Below are 20956 nucleotides of genomic sequence, written 5' to 3' on the forward strand. Positions count from 1 at the left end.
CACGACTCGTGATGCCATGCATTGTCAGATTGTATGTAGATCGGCTATTTTCAAACCACCCATGTATAAAATAGGGCTAAGGTGGTTAATGTAAGTTTTATGATATAATAATTCATATCTGCAAAGTAACTAGTTAGGCTACTAAAGTTTTCAAATAATTGTAGTGGAGTAAAAGTACAATATTTGCCTCTAAGATGTAGTGGAGTAGAAGTAAAAGTACAGAAAATTGGAAATATTCCAGTAAAAAAGTACTTCAAAATTGTACTTGAGTACATGTACTTCGTTACTTTACACCACTGCTCTCTCTCTCTTTCTCTCTCTCTCACCCCTCCACCTCACAGTTGCAGGTAGTAGGTAGGCACACTTCACCTCTCCCTCCTCTCACCAATTGAATTAATTACCTCGTTTAAGGTTTCATAAGTAAATTATTAGAAGGGTAAACAACACGTCATGAGGCATATATTTGCCTTGGCTTTGTTAAATGGCAAAGGGTCAACTTTGGGTTGGAATTCTTTCACTGTAAAGAATTTAGTTTGAGAGGGCGAGTCACTCCGGACGCTGATTGGCCCGTTGGCCGTGGACGTGCGTCGGTGATTGGCTGCACGGTCAGGTAAGACCCACCCTGTAGGCAAACCAATGCACAAGCCAAGGTACACAATGAGGCACTTCATTGGAGTACAATATGAGAGCATGTGTAATAATACCCAAACATTTTGGATTAAACTGTAAATGTAAATCTTTTGTTCTTTTTTCAGACATATGAAAAAGATCCCGGGAAACCTGTGGGTATTAGAGGTAACTGTAATGGTGAATGATGCAGTCAGGAGAATGCCATGGCTTTCTTGCATGACTGAACAGCTTCACAGATGTCCTTACTCTGACCAACCGCTGATAGGCATCAGGCCTCGGGCACTCAGACACGCGCGCGCGTGCACGTGCACACACACACACACACACACACACACACACACACACACACACACACACACACACACACACACACACACACACACACACACACACACACACACACACACACACACACACACACACACACACAGGGGATGGTTAATTCACATTAATGACCTCTGCTGTAATAGACTATGTAGGCTATTGTTTTTAACAGACTACCCTTGTCTGTGTCTCTCTCTCTCCTGTGTGTGTGTGTGTGTGTGTGTGTGTGTGTGTGTGTGTGTGTGTGTGTGTGTGTGTGTGTGTGTGTGTGTGTGTGTGTGTGTGTGTGTGTGTGTGTGTGTGTGTGTGTGTGCCTCTCTGTTTCAGATTGCAGACAGAGGTCAGGGAGGAGTCCTGTCATTAGTGGCACAATACCATTGTCTCCATTGAAGCCATTGTACTGGGTATTTGGGAATACCCCACTTAAGTAAACTATGTGTGTGTGTGTGTGTGTGTGTGTGTGTGTGTGTGTGTGTGTGTGTGTGTGTGTGTGTGTGTGTGTGTGTGTGTGTGTGTGTGTGTGTGTGTGTGTGTTTGTGTGTGTGTGAGCGCGTGCGTTCGTGCTTATGCAGTTTAATTTTATTTCTCTTTTATTTTGGCACACAGATTGCAATTGGTCAAGAATTGGTTAAAAGAGCAAATGCAGTCAAAGTTGTTACCATGATAATAGTTGATAATTTAAATCATCAATGATGTAAAGATTTATTGAGGAGACAATAAAACAGGTAAGTTGCAAGTTAAAGTTACAACGCAGTTTTCTTCATAACACATAGAACGTAAAACATAAATAAACAAAACATATAATTATCAGAGGGGTTGAGAATGCATTGGGATGTCATTTGACCGTTTGATGTTTTGTGACTACGTTTGCATGACAAGATGCGTGCTTTTGCTTATGAATGCCTTGGGGCACTCTTGTATGGAAATATAACAATATGCCTCAAAATTCAGTTGAACCACCACCAGTGTCTCTATAGCATTGTTGTCTCACACACACACACACAACACACACACACACACACACACACACACACACACACACACACACACACACACACACACACACACACACACACACACACACACACACACACACACACACACGAATTTGAAGTGTATGTATGTCGCTAATGATTGCTATCCTCCCTTGCCTAATTTGTTTTAGTGCACCTGGGCCTTCTCTGAGCTCTATGTGTGTGTAAATGGAGCTCCTAGATAAATACAGGTGGGGTCCTTTTCTCTACAGACTGTCACTACACCATAGAGAAGAAAGAGAGAGAGAGGGGGAGGGAGGGAGGGAGGGAGGGAGAAATAGAGAGAATATTAATAGAAAAGTGCAGTTGTGGAAATAATGGTGAGAATGCAGCATTGTTCAGTTCTTCTCTTATAAAAGTCTCTTTTATCCAACGCTGTAGTGAAACTCTACACAGTAAAAGGCCACATGTTAATGTGTCCATTAGTAACTAGAGCATGTACAACTAACTAAAAATGTAACCAAGTGGACCTGTAAGGGTCCATTTGGTTATATTTGTGTATTTGGTTACATTTATGTATATTTGTCTCAGAGTTCAATGAGCATGGAGGATTTTACTACATGACTCGTACCTGTTGGAATGTCTGCCATGTGGAGCGGTGACAGCTGAAACACACACAGGCAGGCATGGGCAAGACTGCTAATTCAGGGCCCGGGAGTGTGTGTGGAAACAGAATTCCTTTACCTGTGTGTGTGTGTGTGTGTGTGTGTGTGTGTGTGTGTGTGTGTGTGTGTGTGTGTGTGTGTGTGTGTGTGTGTGTGTGTGTGTGTGTGTGTGTGTGTGTGTGTGTGTGTGTGTGTGTGTGTGTGTGTGTGTGACTGTGAGAGAGGTAAACGGTGGATCCCACATTCCGGGCGTTTTTTTCCCCCTGGAAGAAGCAGCTTGTCTGGACTTGACCTGAGATAGGGTGTCAGTGGTGTGTCTACCTGTTTGGCAGCTAACCAGCGCAGACCACTAGCAGGCACAGACACACGCATCTGAGCCCAACTGCTGGGGAGAGAGAGAGTAGAGTGGAGGGGGGGGGAGAAAATGAGAAAGAACAAGAAAAAGTGAGAGAAACAAAGCATTTCTCCAGCATGGAAGGTGTGGACAGCAGTACAGTGGGTGGCAAAAGGTGAGGGAGATTAGAGAAAGTGTGAGAGAGAGAGAGAGAGAGAGAGAGAGAGAGAGAGAGAGAGAGAGAGAGAGAGAGAGAGAGAGAGAGAGAGAGAGAGAGAGAGAGAGAGAGAGAGAGAGAGAGAGAGAGAGAGAGAGAGAGAGAGAGAGAGAGAGAGAGAGAGAGAGAGAGAGAGAGAGAGAGAGAGAGAGAGAGAGAGAGAGAGAGAGAGAGAGAGAGAGAGAGAGAGAGAGAGAGAGAGAGAGAGAGAGAGAGAGAGAGAGAGAGAGAGAGAGAGAGAGAGTGTGTGTGTGCGCCCGCGTGCGCGCAGGGGGCAGGATATGGCTGTGAAGTGGGTCATTTTATTTAATTATTTATTTATTTTCATGGTGTTTTAAAAGGGCCGTATTATTATTACTACTATTATTATGGACACAGACAGCAAAGCTAAAGGAGACAGGCTTTTTGGTTCCCATCAAATTCAATGTTGGCTTTAATATTGTTGTGATCAGATCAGTTATAGAGCTGTGCATGGTCGGGAACCAGCATTAGTGATTAATTCCACCACTATGCTTAGGTTAGGTCCTCCTCCCAAAGGTTGTTGGTCTTCTAGATTCTCTACACCAAAAACAAAGGTTATGGAGCACTTGAAATAGTTGCCCCCAAACTCTGGAAGCCCCTCCCTTTGGAGTAAATGTCTGTGGATGCTGTTGACAATTAAAAAAATACCTAAATTACCTCTAAAGACCACTCTGTTTAGAATGGCATATGACTACGTCTGTTTTTGTATCCTGTCTCTAATTATGTGTGTTCTTCTGCCACTTTATTTATATTCTATCTGTTGATTGTTAAACACGTTGTGACTCTGCTCTATATAAGTGCTATAACAAAGGGCACAAGAGTCTTCCCCTTTCAGTCTCTACTCTTTCCGGTCACTCTGCATCGTACACAGAATGTTTTTATTTTAGTTTAATGTACATTTTTGGGGCATTTCTGCTTCATTTTGTTAGGACAGTGAACAGAGAGACTGCAAGGACAGGAGAGAGGGGCGATGACATGCAGTAAGAGCCTCAGGTTGGATTGGAAACGCTGCCAGCTGTGGGAAGGACTATAGCCTAGCGCTATTTATGTGGTATGCGCTCTTACTTGGTGAGCCATCCCGTGATTCAGAATGTTGTTGTTCTTTAATCAAGCATTTCAATGACTTTACATCAATATTGTTTCTGTTAACCACTTTCAACCTGGTGTCCCTATTTTGGGCATGTCGTCATATGCAAAGATAAAACAAAGAATTTCAGGAAATCAACACCATTTAAAGATAAATAGCAAGTCAAAATCGCTATTGGCATACGATGAAGTATTTATATCGGCTTAAGTGGTTCAAAGGCCCAAGCGTCAGAGCTGACGCACTCATCAAGAAGTGAAACCACAATATTTATGGTCCAAACGTTCTATATGTTTCCGTATTGATGTTTTTTTTCTAAACTTCCTTAATTACACAATGCAAAAATGTACCAACCATGCTTACGGTATGTTGTTGTTGTACATTAAATGAAAGTTCAAAAATGAAAAGCAGGTATTGATAGAATAACAGAATTGCAACAAACAGAAATAAAGTCGAATTTGATTTAATTTAAGAATATTTTCAATATCTTGATACTGAATGTTTCATTTCATTATATCTGTCATATTGGAGAACTTGATATATTAGCCAGCCCTTGCAGCACTACAGTACTGTGTCCTGTGAGAGGCTGTCAGCACCCTCACAATCAGCCTCTGTCTCTGACCGGCTAATGGTGACCTAAAGCCCATTTGACCCCAACCTTCAATTCACCTTGAGATGCATGTGTGTGTGTGTCTCCATGTGCATGAGGCAGTGCATCAAGCACGGCCCATGTGACATAATGCGGTGACATCTACCAGTATGCGTGCGCGCGCGTGTGTGTGTGTGTGTGTTTTGACTCTGTCACGGATCATGTACGCCTCAACTGGTCTTGCAACATTGTGGCATGTCATGGTGGTATAGTATAGAGAATACAAACCTGTTGGTTCGGAAAATAGGGATATAGTAAAGAGGGGGGGGGGGGGGGGGGCAATAGTGTGAAAGGAAGTAACCAAGAGGGAACATAAATTGTAACTTCCTCTTCCCTCAACAGTCTTTAGACTAGAGAAAAGAGATGAGGTCAACTCCGCCTCTCCATCTTTCCCCTCTCAACGTTTGCAGTCCTACAGCCAACACCTGCCAGACAGGTTCTAGCATCCAGTCCAGGACTGGAATCTACCTCTCCTCGCAAGAGTAAACCATGACTTACTAACCTAGTGAAATGCATCTCTAACCACATTAACACTGGTGTCACTATTTTAGGTATATTTTCAAAAACGTTTTAAACATTTACATTGTCTTTTTAAATAGTGAAAATATCAGATCTACAGGCTCACAACACGTAACATTGCAGCGTGCAGCTTGTGAATCGGCTATTTTTGCAATTTGACATACAACAAAGTATGAGGCTTAATTGGTTAATTAAAAGATGTTCAAGCTACTTTCATAAGTTATTTAAAAAAAATAGAAAATGTGATTAAACCTCGACTGTTACTGTTACTGTACACTGTAAATTGTAATACGTTGATGCAAAGCTGCACACAACAATTTATGGAGAAAGAAAACAAGGGTCCTTGATAAACACTGGGTGGGTTCCGCTGAAAGTGAGTCCGAAAGCCCTCATGGGGAGGAGAGAAAAGGATCCAAATGGGAAAATCTCAGGCTGTCTGTGGCAAACCCTTGTTTTTTCACACACACACAATGGAAAGCCGGATAATATTCTCCACCACTATTGAAAAGCTGACACCTGGAAGATTTGCTTTCACGCAGGCCCTAAGGGTGGACAACCCCACCCCAGCCTAGCCTAGCTAGCAAGTCACTGCACAACAACCTCCAGGGCAGGGGAACTTGAGCATTAATGTGTGGCCTTTGTCATAAGGACATTTTTTGTCTCTTCTAGTTTTTATCCTGCTTTCTGAAAGCATAACCACATACTTGTCTCTTGAGAGAAATTTCCCCCTTTTAACAAAAGACTAGAAGGATTGTCTTGCTTTTCTTTTGATATGAAAGGCAGGGAGGAGGTAAGATAATGCATGCCGCTGGCTGGAAGCTTTTCTCACAATGATAAGATTTCCCTCATGAAAGTCAGGACACCTTTGAGACATGGCACAAGAGGAATACCAATTCGACGATAACAATAATTAAACATACTCCGGTTTTGTTGTGCTATGAAACGGGACTGGGCGATCTTTCATGAATGTTACATCACAATTTTACACCAGGTATAAAGATTGGGTGAAATTATTTTGTACAAGCTTTCTACATATTGTTGTTAAAGGTAGGGTAAGTGATATTTTTGAAATAAGTGTTAAATAGCTTTATATTCTGATAGTAGGCCTATTCATTGCTATAGACAGTATAGAGTGTTTGTTCTGTAACAGGAGTCTCCCTATCTCTCCAGGACTTTATCAAACATGAATATGCATTTTCAGGTCAGGATACCAGATTTATCCAATCAGGAGAGAAAACTGACATAGGATACTGATTAAACACGGGACATTTTAAGTGATGACACAAATAAATTAGCAGACACATTTTGAACTGGAACCAAATGTATCACCCACCTGAAGATGTATTTTCTGTTTATTAAAGAGTTGGAGGGAAGACCTCTGTTACTGAACAAACACTCTACAGCAATGATTACTCAGAATATAGAGCTTTAACCTTTTACAAAACGTTTTTGGTTTTAACCCAAAAAATATCAATTACCATACGTTTAAAATAAATATATTATAGTATAAAGTTCCTGTATGTAAATGTTTGCAATCATTCAGGGCAGACCAGAGCACAAATCGCGAGGAAGACTCTGGGATTCTCTGGCATTCCAAATCAACCTAACAAATGGCAGAAATCCCTAAATCAGAGAACACATCAAGGACCAGAAATAATGGACACTTAAACTAGTTAAAGCTAGGTGCTGGAAAGTGATGAACACAGGAGGATGAACTAGACACAAGGGTATCTGGCAGGGGATCAAGGAAAACAGGGGAGTATACTGTATAAATGGGGTTGGCTGATGGCAAAAGCATGGGCAGAATAAGAAGCAGGTGTGTAGATGATCAAAGGAGTGGAAGATACAGAGGGCAGGAACGACCAGATATGCGAGTACTACAAAATAAAACATTAGGCAACCACAAAATAAAACAGGAAAAACAACAGTCAATGATTAACGGGATGTTACACGATATGTTATGAACTCTTATCAACGTTGTAGTAAGAAAGGCAATTAACTGTTTACTTTGTGGCTTTTTAGCACACCAATTGCTGATAAAGCAATTGCTTGATAATATACACAAGTTTTACCAGCAGCCATCTCTATCGATGACTGTGGCTTATGTAAACTCATCAATTAAACCAATGGTTCTCAACCTTTTTTATAATCTTTTTTAGCTCTGGACCACTAGCATATTTCTTCCTTAATTTGTTCCTTAACAGTTAATATACATTCTTTCTTAAATGTGACGGACTTATGAAATATAATAATATGAGTTTCTTTATACATTTAACAAAGGTAAAATATACATACAGTATATAAAGTACATCTATATTTCCCCATGAACCACCTGTAATTATGTCATGGTCGGTAGACCACTGGTTGAGAAATGAGAAACAGCGATGTAAACCGATGGAGCTGGTGAATCGAGAAATGAATGCAGCATTTGCATTTCTTATATACTTTTTCAGTCCTTCCAGGTTCACAGGGCTGGTTTGTTAGCTTGTGTGTGCATCACTACAGTAGATAACAGGCCCGGCAACGGAGCATTGAGTTAATTTCCATACAAGATGAAAGTAGTCAAATGGGGAGTGATGGTTGACAACTCCACTGTTTACACCCAACAGCATTCGTCGTCACTGTTTTAGATAGTGCTGATAACAGAATATGCTATTTTCATAATGAAGAACATGACCATCTATGAGGACCTTCATGAGCCTCCAGTATCAACTGTCCTCCTGGCTTCACTTGTGTAGTGTTGTGTTAAAGCTCTATATTCCAGCTGTAATCATTGCTATGGAGTGTTTGTTCATTAACAGGGGTTGCCAAATATCTTCAGCAGTAAACAGAAAATACATTTTCAGGTCGAGATACTAATTTTATCCAATGTGGAGAGAGAAGCCCACAAAGATAATTTATTAGCTTCAATTTTAGTGTTCCAGTTCCAATTTTTGTTTTGTTTGTTTCATCACTTACAATGTATATCCTGCATGACTCCTGATTAGATCAAATTGGTATCTCTTTCCCGACCTGAAAATGTATTTTATGTTTATTAACGAGCTGGAGAGACAGGGAGACCTGTCTTACTGAACAAACACTCTATAGCAATATATTATATATTATCGATTATTTCATTCACTTATTTTAACAAAAGAAAAAACAACACTTAGACCCCTCTTTAACGTTATATAAGTTCCACTGTTATGATAATAATACATAATGTTGTGTAGACCTGTTTATGTTCTAATAGTGCTATTTTTGTCATGGATCGGATAAGGTAGGGTACGTTCATCTTTGATGGTGACAGGGTGCTGCACAGCCTGTCTCAAGAAGACAAACTGCCCTCCAGTGTAAAGTGATTATTGGCTCCTCCAGGTGCACTGAGAGATGCTCAGAGTCTTTATGCAAGCTAGACAATGCTTCATGTGGACATGGCCACACATTATCCAGCTTGCAGTCGGGACCTCTAGAACTGAGACGGTTTGATTGATTGATTGAAATTTTTATTAGGCAAAAAGAATGTAAAACAACACAGTTACATTTATAATACTTTTGTCTAAAAGGTCCGGCCAAAAAAGTCCTTGCGGGCTTGTTTCCATTGGGGTCCTTGAATTAATTTCATAGACATATATAGTAGCAACCAAACAGTTCAATAATCAACATAAGAATACAGAGGGGGAAAGAAATACCATTATGTACAAAAAAATATATATACAAAAAAAAAAAAAAAAAAAAACATTAGAAAATAAAATAAAAAGTATGTACAAGAAAAGGGGGAGGGGGGGGGGTCGTCTGTCTACAGGGAAACTGGTACTAGCTCCTCTTTAGGCCTCCAGAAAGATGAGTTTTTAGGGCTGTTTTGAATGAGCCCAGCGAACTGCATTTTTTGAGGGATGGGGTTAGACTATTCCATTCCTTGGTGGCAGTGCTATAGAAGGAGAATTTGCCCATGTTTGTTTTATGGGTGGGTGTTACCAGATTATTGTTTACGCTCCCTCTAGTTTTGTGACTGTGGGTGACACTAACTTTTTCGAGGTACTTATACAGATATGCGGGTATAGGGGGCATTTCGGGCAGATCTGCATTTACAATTTTGAAGACCAGTCCCATTTTTAGTTGTATAACCCTGTCTTCCACCCTGAGCCAACCTAGGCTGGCAAAGTGAGTGGGAGAGAGGTGGGTCATGGGCCCCAGTCCGAGAAGTAGTCGAATCAGTTTGTTTTGGGAGGTTTGAAGCTTAGTCTTCAGTGACACTGAGGTGTTGGAGTACCAAGAGGAGCTAGCATAGTCAAAAAGGGGCTGAATCAGGGCCCCCGAGAGGGTCCTGAGTGCCTGAGGGTTGACAAAGGAGGAAACACTGCCCATAAATCTGGTTCTCTGGTTTACTCCTTTGAATACCTTTGTTGCCATGCTTTCACCTGACAGGTGTTTGTCAAGAATACATCCCAAATAGGTAATCTCTTCTTTGCTAGTGATGATTGTGTCATCGACTTTGACCTTGAAGTCATTTACCTTCATTTTACTGAGGGAATGTTTGGTCCCAAATAGGATGGATTCGGTTTTCCCAAGGTGTAGTGACAGTTTGTTATCGGTAAGCCAGGTACGGATTTTTGAGAGTTCAGAGCTGAGAGCTTCCTCGACTTGCAACTTGTCCTCTCCCGAAATCAGGAGTGCCGAGTCATCAGCGAACAGGAACAGTTTGCAGTTACAGGCAGCATTCATGTCGTTAATGTATAGAAGAAACAGTAACGGCCCTAGAATGCTGCCTTGAGGAACCCCGCAGCTCACCGGGAGGGATGAGGACATGGTTCCGTTGATGTCAACCACTTGTTCTCTACCCTCCAAGTAAGATCTCATCCAATTTAGTGATGTGCAATCAAAACCAATCGCCCTCAGCTTATCAAGTAGAATTTCGTGGTTTACAGTGTCAAATGCCTTTTGGAGGTCCAGCATGACCATGCCGCAGTATTTGCCCGAGTCTACCTCACGTTTGATGTGATCGGTCAAGTACAGTAGGCATGTGTCAGTGGAGTGGGATGTTCTGAAGCCCGATTGGAATTCAAACAACAGCTTACGCTCGCTGAGGTAGCTGTTGATTTGTTCTTGGATTGATCGCTCTATAACCTTTGAGATGGAACAAAGGATGGAAACAGGCCTATAGTTGCCAGGATCTAGTTTGCTTCCTTTTTTAAATAGAGGGATTACTCTTGCCAACTTGAATTCTTGTGGGACATGACACTGACTTATGGATAAGTTTGTAATATGGGCTACTAAGGGAGCAATGGAGACCGCTGCGTCTCTGAGGAATCTGGTGGGGATGTTGTCAAGGCCGGTGGCCTTGTTTGGCTCCGCCAGGCCGAAGGCATGGCCGAGTGTCCGTGTGTCCGTCTGTCTGCGAGCAGCTAATCTCCGGCACTGTTGGCCCGATATAAAATATTTTCAGATCGGCTTGTTATAGCACCACTTGGAGGCCGATTTTTGCACAAAAAATAATAATATTATTTCTACAGATTTTGTCCAAACATAACGCACATCAGTAGTATCTCTATAGTCATGTGATCAAGACGGATCTATCCGATGTTTCATATGCCATCCTAATTGACTAAGATTGGCTTCCAAAGTTTGCAGGATTAGTCAGTTTTGAACAAAATGCCTCATATCATGTACGCAGCGTGCGATTGCTGTGAAACTTTGCATGCACATTCCCTTTAGGCCTCTTTACATTGGCCAAATATAGTGCCACCAGTTGGCCACAATAACCTACCTGACCTGGCGGAGACCTGTGACTAGACACTTTAGTCTAGTTCAGCCTTTTTAAACGCTCTAGACTTAGTAAACTGTCTACACCAAAAATAGCCTGTCTACAAGCTCAAAACGCGTCGCAACTCGCAAGGTGGCGCATTGTAAGCTTGTAGATCTGCTCTGTCTGTCTGTCTGTCTGTCTGTCTGTCTGTCTGTCTGTCTGTCTGTCTGTCTGTCTGTCTGTCTCTGTGTGTGTGTGTGTGTGTGTGTGTGTGTGTGTGTGTGTGTGTGTGTGTGTGTGTGTGTGTGTGTGTGTGTGTGTGTGTGTGTGTGTGTGTGTGTGTGTGTGTGTGTGTATATTACCAGATACAGTTTTGGAGTAGGCGGGCTCTAAACCGGATGGCACTGGTTAAAAATGGAATGGAAACCAGGTGACATGGGGTTACTGCTCTCTCTCACAAGTCCCATTCTCTTTAGAAATGCCCCCTAGTGTTGTTTTCAGACATCTGAAAATAACAGCATTTATATATAACAACATTAATAATAAAAATGATTATAATAAAAAATAAAAAGTATTATTATTATTATTATTATTATTATTATTATTATTATTATTATTATTATACAGCAGGAGAAATGCTAGGCGTCAAATCAATACCCATACCTGAACCCAAAGTCATAAAATCGTTCATTACTTTTATTTATCCTTTTTTGCTGATAAATGTAGTTATTCTTAAGCATTGTTTTACTACAGGTGGTTGCAACTTCACAAAACTGAATAAACATAAAATACACCAAGGACTTTAACTGTGTGGTGTTATGCTTTCTTCTTCCATTTACTTTTCTGCCATCACTGTAGTATCATGTGAGATGTATGTATGCATTACCAGCACACCGCCGCGTGGGGGCGATATTGTCCGTGTCATGTGTGCACTTTGGCGGTGGCGAGTTAATGCTGCATTTGAAAAATCCTTGTAGCCGTAAACTGGTATATTTATCATTATCACATAAGTTAATGTGTTAATTATGTGTTAATTACATCATTAATACATCATGTTGTCATTATTTTATGGGCGTAAATTCAAATATATATTTTATAATGTGTCCATGTGTTACAATCACAATTTACTATTGATGTTTTAAGATGTTTAGGATTTGTAAATATTAAAATGAAGCAATGGCGTTGTTTGATGAATATGGGTTTTGTTGTCAAACTGTTACCATAAATCATTAACATACTTGAATTCATCAATTCATTCATCAGTTGTAGTGGCTACAGCACTCACCCAATGAGTTGAAATGAGGTTACACAAGTAACAAAGTACATTTACTGTACATTTTGATGCCAATACCTTTGTACTTTTTCTCAAGTACATTTCGAATTCCGTACTTTTACTTGTAACAGTATTTCTACATTGTATTGAATTGATACTTTTACTTAAGTAAAAAATGTGAGAACTTTTTCCACCACTGAAATTCCCCAGGTTCTGTTGAGCCCTTGAACGCACCTCTCTGTTCCCTTGTGTGAGTGGGATTTCCGGCCGCTGCCACACTTTGTGTGAGATCTTCAAGCAAACGACACACTGGTAGTTTTACAAGGTATGTTCTTATAATTCTTAGTTATTTTACGACACGATTTCATTATTATGTGTCCCCCTCTAGCTATGGTATAGGTAAGACGTGTATATCTTAACAGGCTGAAGAAGCCAGCCCAATAGAAGAAGAAGTCTCTGCCATATGGTTAGCTAGCAGGGTGAGCTAACAAGCTAAAGCTAAATAACCAGTGTTGCCAGATTTTGCGAGAGACATAAGCAACCAGGTCTATGAAACCAAGCCAAAAAGTAGCAAATACACTCCAGTAAAGGCGAGAGCAGCTTATAGATCTGTTGTTAATGTGGAATATAGAAGATTTCTCAAACATTCTCTTACAACACATCTGGTACGAGGCTCCCTGGCAGAAACACTTTCAGATGGGGGTTAGGGACGAATACATATTCATTTTGGGGTCCTTGGCATGAAAATATTTGAGTGACTGGTTTAAACAACATAGGAAACAAGCCCAAATAAGCAACTACACTGTAGAAACACGCCCCAAAAAAACGCAACCCGCAACTACCAATATTTACAAGCGACTTTACAGAAAAAGCCCACGTCGCTTATTATAAACGGACATGGCAACACTGTAAATAACATGGAGCCCTGTTGTTAACAGCTGGCCATAGCGAGAATCTAGAGTTAAATTCTCGTTAACGTTCTCTTGTTTGATGGTCTGTTCTCAGGGGGAATAGTTCCAGTAGACGTCCCAATTAACGTCAACCCGACGTGGTTGAATTTGAAAGCAAAACAAAACGTTAAATTCCTGTGCCACTGGACCAATATCCTCCTCGTTAGCATTTTAGCCTGCCGGCTAATAACGGCGCCACCATCTATTTATATCGTATCCATACCGCAAAGCAGCGTTTCATTAAACCACGTGTTATTTCCAAAACAGCAGATCTTCAAGCTCACAACGCCTTGCCGATGCGAGGCGTTGTGAGCTTGTAGATTGGCTTATTTTCGGCGAGCGACACCGTCGTACGACGAAGTATCAATTGGGCTGTAGTTTAGGACCTTGTCCAGAGAGCCGCTATATCTGGGCTGTGTGGATGGTGATGGTGACCACTAGAATCACATCAATGTGGAATCCTTAAGTTTTATACCTTTCACAGATATGGACACGTATGTCTGTATATGTATTTCAGTCAATAAAAAACGTGAAATCAGTCAGAATCAGAATGTAAACACATGGGTAACCCCATCACCAACAAAGACAGCAGTGGAGATTGGTATTTTTAATTAATGGTGGAGTAGGGAAGTTCCACATACAACAGCTTCCATCTGCCAATCATAACGCTTACATAATGTTATGTGAATAAAAATACTAATGCATGTTCAAACACATCCGGATTGAGCCTTTAATGACATGAAACGAAACTCCCTCCCTCTCTCTCTCTCTCTCTCTCTAAATGATGGCACCGCCTTGAATAGCCTTGCCCGAAGTCAAAAGCGGTTCATTTCAAGCGAGATTGAATGTTTATTGTATTTACATTACCTTGTCTAAACTGTACAGCTTCAATCAGGTGTTGCCATTCTTATCTTGCTCTCTAAAGGCCTCCTCTTCAGAAACTAGTTATACTGCCTGTGCAGGAGTAGGTGCAGGAGTAGGCTACTTGCCTACTCCTTGCCCGCCGGCCCAGTGTCAGTATTGGCCTGTTTTATGATGTTAACAGTATCACAAAATAAATAGTTTGTTCCACATTAATGCAGTGCTAGAACTTGACAGTGGAATTGAAAACATGACTATAGAAGAATTCACAATATACTGCAGGCTCGTTTAGCCAGACGATCAGAGATCTTCACCCACTCATTTAGATATTATACACATGCTGGTGTTAAAAGTCGTATTGACTAATGTTTACATTCTTAGATAGTCATCATGACAATATCAGGTTTAATGATAACAAAAAGTTACCTCTTGCTGGTAATTTGATGGAGCTCTCACAACATCTTCACAGCCAAATTCTCTATACACATACTAGGCTGTTTCACCTCGGGCAAAACGGTGAAACATCATAGCAAGTGAAAGCTCTGGTAACAGGCTTTAACTGGATTGCTTGTATACATTAACTCATATTGGTTCACTTTAATATCATTGTTTGCAGTTGTATTATCAGCTAGCATGGCACGTGGGCACCAGAAGATTCAGTCACAACAGAAGAATGCTAAGAAAGCAGCAGATGCGAAGAAGGCCAAGGGGCATGACCAGAAAACTGCAGCCAAGGCGGCATTAGTGTATACCTGTCTTGTCTGTAGGGTAAGTATCAAGCATCAGACCACCACTAGAGAACTAAATGTACTATTTAGTATTTATTGTGTCACAAAGCTTATACGATTTGGGTCAAATGAGCCTTTTTCCGTGAAAGTGTTCAAGAAAGAGAAACGGGTTCATTAGGCTTTTTTAATTTTCATAACATGCTCTTACAGGTTCTTTGCAGTTCAATTATTTTCTACTCTAACCGGTCCACACAGTTTCCCCACCTACACTCTGTACATAGCTTAAGAAAATATAAGAATTATTTTTAACTGGAAGAGTCCCTTCCGGTTTGTCCCCTACTATGTGACCTTGATTATATAACATAAAGTGGATGAGAATGTCTGCCTGGAAACGAGTAGAAACTTGGAATACAATTGATATTATGACAATTGAATTACCTGTATGACGCTTTCATGTAATTTTGACAATAATGGATACAATCTGGCAAATATGTCTTCAGAGAATGGATAGAATCCACAAAATATATATCAGTTTTTCAGCCTGTTAACCAGGACTGATACAGTAACTGTCAGTGGTGACAGAGCTGTCGGCCCAACTACATGTTCGATCAAAATCTATTCACACCTAATACTGACACATCCTGTAATGACAATTACACAGGAACCAAGACATAATTTCTGCATGTCTTAAAGGAGTAGTTCACCCAAAAATGACTTATTTCAATCAATTACACACCCCATGAAGCATTGAATTCATGGAGATGCTTTTGTTTTTGTCGCAGTTCTAAGCCAATAATTTGATGATAATAAATATGCATATGTATCTGGTAGGAGACACAAAGGAGACTCTTTGAGTCTCCGCCAGTAATCAAATTATTGGCTCAGGAATGCGACAAAAACAAGGCTTCATTGGGTGTGTAATTCATAGAAAATAAGTAATTGTTTGGGTGAACCATCATGTTTCAATGATGGTCGTTTTGGAACCATTTTTATTTTATGCAGTACATGGGTTTGATTTCTTCCTTTCCTAGAGAGCTGAGTCAGTGTTATTCTCCTTCCGCTAAAAATGCTATCATTAAGAACTAAAACAAGCTGTAATGTTAATGTATTGTTTGATGATTGTATTTTCTCATGTTGTATGTTGCAGTCCCAGATGCCTGACCCCAAAACCTTCAAGCAACACTTTGAGAGCAAGCACCCCAAGTCTCCTCTACCCCCGGAGCTGGAGGGAGTGGAGGCATAAAATGTCTGCAATCACTGGAGTACCATCCTGGATGCCGAACCGAGCCCTGCAAGGCTCTGCATGAACTCTGTACTGGTCTAAAGTCTGACGGTATTTGATGGATGCAAGCAGCACCATATTTAGTTTAATTTAGCTGTTAACCACTTTCAACCTGGCATGCCTATTAAGGGCATGTCATTATAGGCATCATTTTTCAAACATAGCAGATCTACAAGCTTATAATGCTCTGCGTTGTGAGCTTGTAGATCTGATATTTTTGCCACGCGACACCGCCGTACGATCAAGTATGCAATAGGGCTTAAGTGGTTTAAAGAGGCCCGGCTGCCTTTTCGCCACACTGCTTCCACCCATCCAGTCTATTATTCTTGTGAGTATGTAGGGGTTGTGCCAAGACAGTGGTCCGTTTTGTTTTCAGGGCGACCGGAGACCCATACAGTTCTTGAACAATGCAGGGTTCTCCCTTCTTTCACAATGTTTCATGAACAACACTTCCCGCGGCTCCAAGGTTACCAGTCACTCTGTTGGGGTGGGGGGGACACTTTATCAAATGTACAGAATGATTTGTGCCGTGTAATGTTGTGAGGGTTTGACCCTCTGTATGCACCCCTGCAGCTAACATGCCGTTCCCTCTCAATGTCTGCTAATCTTTGGCAAGATTAGCTAACCACACTATGTCTACAAATCAAGGATTTGTCTGGGTTGATGGAAAAACACATGGGAAATAAAAATAACAAGCTGAGGTGTTGGTTACATTTTTTTTCTTCCCATTGTCATTTAATGTTTGTCCCTGTGAAAGTAATAGAAATCACATTGAAATGGGATCTAAATCAGCTTTCTAATATGCTTTTGCTTGGAATGTTTAGTGAATCACAGAGAGAACTCTACTGTTTGTTTTGTGATATCAGTTGTTGAAGGTAGATATTATTGTATTCAGTCCTGGTCTTGTTTATTATACTGTGATCATTAATCCTGCTAATCACTGGTTTATGTTGGGTCGTCAAATGTCAAAGCTTTGCCACTCAAAGCTGCATAATGTCTTCAGTATTATTACATCACCTACTGAAACATGTCCATGACACTTGTATGCTTGGAAAATGCAGCGTCTGTTCCACAATTATGTAATATAAAATTTTATTAAAATTTTACTTTGTTTACTTATCCCGTTTCTTTTTTTTTCATATCAGTTGTGACACTGGAAGTAATACCATACTTAGTAGGACATTGAACTAAAAGTAGAAAATACTAAGCAGAAAGCATCTTTAGAATGAATGTTGATCTGTCTGTCTATTAAAGAATGATTTGAATTAGTCTAAGAAATAAACATTTTATTGTTTGTAGGCCTATTTATTTTTTGGTGCATTTGTCGATATACACAGACCAAATTGATTTCTGTAAAGTTGTAGAGTTTTTTTTATTATGAAGGATTAAACTTAACGCAGTAGTGGCTGCAACCGGGCTAGTGTGAATTGACACCACAGATCCATATTTTTCCTTCCATTATAGGCTAGTCGGGCAGGATCAAATGCCGTTCCAGCCTGCAGGGCATGCATGATTCTGACGCATGCATGATTCTGACACATGCACCAGACTCAGTCATGCATGAAATTAAAGTTAAATCATTTCACCATTTAATGTGTTATATTTGATCATTATTTGCAGGTTACTTCAAGGTAGCCTCATTTTGTATTAAAATACGCTTTCTTTTTAAACATTTTTATATTTATATAGGCTACTGTTTAGATTATAAAACATGCTTTATATGTATAGACCACTTTGCCTGAGCTGAGCATTCATACACACATACAGTCATACACACTTGCAAATAGTAAGGTCCAGATCCAGTGGTGTAAAGTACCTAAATACATTTACTCAAGGTATTTTTTACCTTACTGGAGTATTTCCAATTTTCTGTACTTTTACTTATACTCCACTACATCTCAAAGGCAAATATTGTACTTATACAATACAGTATGCTGTTGGATTCTGGGAGTTTGAGTCACTATGAATTGAGTACAAAAGGACCCCAATTGAAACAAGCCAATGGCTTTCTTGGGCTTTTTTTTGTTGACCGTGTATTATTTCAACTGTACTTTCATGTGGGTTCTTCTAAATAAAGTAGTCAAATAAATTAATCAATCAATGAGTGTGCCAGAATCTAAGTGGTATGGGGAGTAATCATTGCTATGTGTATGTTAGTCTGTGTGTAACCCTGAGTCATAGGGCTACTAGAAATGTGTTATTTAGAGGTTTGATTTGATGGAAGTACTGTATTTAGAAAGACATAGAAACAGTACATGGAAGTGAAATTCGGAAGTACAAGGTCCTCTAAACTGGATCGCTCATAAAAGCACAACGGCTTATTTAAAATGAGATCCCCACGCACTGAAAACAGGTGTAGTTGAATGTAACTATTACATTCCTGATTGCTTCTCCTATGTCTGTGTGGCTCAAATGATAAATCAGGGGTTTATAATCCAAAGGTTCTGGGTTCAAAGCTCCCAAAGAGCATGTACCCATGTGTATTTGGCAAGATATTGGGGACACATTGTCAGAAACAGGGAATTGAACTTGCAGCGTCTCGTTTCACAGGCAGGCACCATTATTCAGTGAGCCACTGAGCTTTTATTTGACATGTAACAAAAATAACTCAGTTTGAATCCATTTCACTGTATACCATGTTATTGTCCCTTACACCAGTAGGGATACTATACTAGTCCTGTGTAGTGGAAGAAATCTGGCATTAAAAGTGAAAACTATTACTAAAATTGATACGTATTGGCCGCAGACCTCCATCTGAAAAGATTGTGCTGAGGTGGCCATAATAAGGATTTGTTTAAAACGTCAAGAAAGAGTCTTCAAAATGTTGAACAATTATTTGTGAGACTTGAATCCAGGACCTTTAGGATATGCAGAGAGCATCTTTTCACAGTGAGCTATTGTGATGACTGCTAGAACAGCCAAATATATGTAATAGATTCATCACAAAAAAGACAGAGGATACAAAAACTAAATCATTTTAACTGCATATTTTGATATGTATTTTGTAGCAGTAATTAAGGAAGTGAAGGGACAGTGGGAGTTACAGTGGTTCTTCTTTAATCTGAAGTATATTTTCAACACCACAGTTAAAACCACGAAAGAAACAGGTGGAAATGTGTGGAGGTGCCATAGGCAAGCGAGTTCTGGCGTGGATACCTAGGCGACCTTGTGAACAAGGCCAAAGCAGGTTCAAGTCCCGCCTAGGCACTGAAGCACATACTCATCGATGTACTCTGTTACCCCCGGTTTACGGGGATGCAGTACAGTGGGGCCGGGGAGCGGTTTAGCTCCCCGGTGTTTCCACACAGTAAAACTAGGTGGTTATGGCAAAAGAAATCACACCTATCTGAACTTTTATGTAACCAAGGTAACAATGACAATTAGGTGAGGTCACTTCCTGAACTGCACTCCTCCCACCTCACTGTTCTCCTCCCACCTCACTGTTTGATGTGTGTGCTGCTGCCCTGCTGACTGCTGAGTTTTTCTATAACTAAGCTTGTTTATTCACATTCACATTACTAGAGCCTGTTACACGGAGGCCTTGAAGAATGGGTACAGCGGTTTGTTGAAAACTAAAACGGACGGTTATTGTTAAGTCAAGACTCAGAAAGGGAGCCTTGACTTAATGCTGAGAGCCTAGTGCCAATCCTCTTCCTTCTGGCCCATGTATAGTCAAAACTACACCCCTGCTCTACACTACATTTCCCAAATGCACCAGCAAAATGGCCGCTCATTACCTGATGGGAAGCACCTGAAAAGGAGTGGAGGTGCTCAATCATTATACAAACACACTTCAGAGAGAAGGAACTCCAAGTTCTACCAAAGAAGTTCAGCCCAAAGATGCCAATGGTTGGTGAACTGTTTTTTTTTTACTTTGTTTTGCAATACTGCTTATGTGTTGAAAATGTGTTCATGTTTAACTGGTTAAGTTAAATTAAGGAACACATTGCAGCATTGTTGAAGGAACACATTGCAGCATTGTGGAAGGAACACATTGCAGCATTGTCCTCTTTTTGTGTTTGGAAAGAAAAGTATGAAATACGAAAGGATAATACAAAGTTAAAAAGGTTAAAATTCTGTTTATGATTTAAAACTACTAAAATGTAGAAAATTCATGAAATTACCATGTTATGGTTTATTTGAGTTAAGACTACTAAAATGTGGAATTCATGAATTTGCCATGTTTAACAAATGCTTAAAATGCTAAGTGAAAAATAGCCGATCTACAAGCTTGTGGGTCTACTATTTTTCCTAAAATGTGTCTTTATTCCATTTAAAGGACTTAAGATGGTTTATTCATTTTAAATGTTTAATTCATTTAAAATGTTTAATTCAAATGATTTACTTTAATAACTTGTTTAAGACATTGATTGGTTAAAGACACTTTTTGTTTGGTCTAAGGGCTTTAATTGTTTTAAGACATTTAATTGTTTTAAAGCATTTATTATTTGAAAACCCTAAGTTGTTTAATTAATACCCTAATTTGTTGTAAAACGGCAATGTTGTTAAACCTTGTTTTCTCTCTGTCTTTTAAGGTTTACAACCTGACTATGATTGACCAATCAATGAAAAGAAGCCAACCAAAATGAAATATAAGAGTTGGAAAAAATAAAGGAGTTGATTGAGTTTAAGACTGAGTTGTGTCCTTGTCTTGGGTTTGGAGCTGAACTGTGAAAGAACTTGACAGTTATTATTATGCTGCAGTGGTCACAGCACTAGC

At 40.1% G+C, this 20956-nt stretch overlaps 1 protein-coding gene across 1 annotated transcript; it reads left to right on the top strand.

Annotated features, from left to right (window-relative positions):
- The first annotated feature begins 12624 nt into the window (after positions 1–12624).
- znf706 (zinc finger protein 706) lies at positions 12625–17355 on the top strand. The gene is made up of 3 exons (XM_084080925.1): positions 12625–12740; positions 14843–14994; positions 16102–17355. Exons 2-3 carry the CDS (start codon positions 14860–14862, stop codon positions 16195–16197), a joined length of 231 nt encoding a protein of 76 aa, XP_083937051.1. The 5' UTR covers positions 12625–12740; positions 14843–14859; the 3' UTR covers positions 16198–17355.
- Positions 17356–20956: the final 3601 nt, after the last annotated feature.

Source organism: Gymnoscopelus microlampas (assembly GCF_963454915.1).
Source record: "Gymnoscopelus microlampas genome assembly, chromosome: 15".
Classification (NCBI taxonomy): domain Eukaryota; kingdom Metazoa; phylum Chordata; class Actinopteri; order Myctophiformes; family Myctophidae; genus Gymnoscopelus; species Gymnoscopelus microlampas.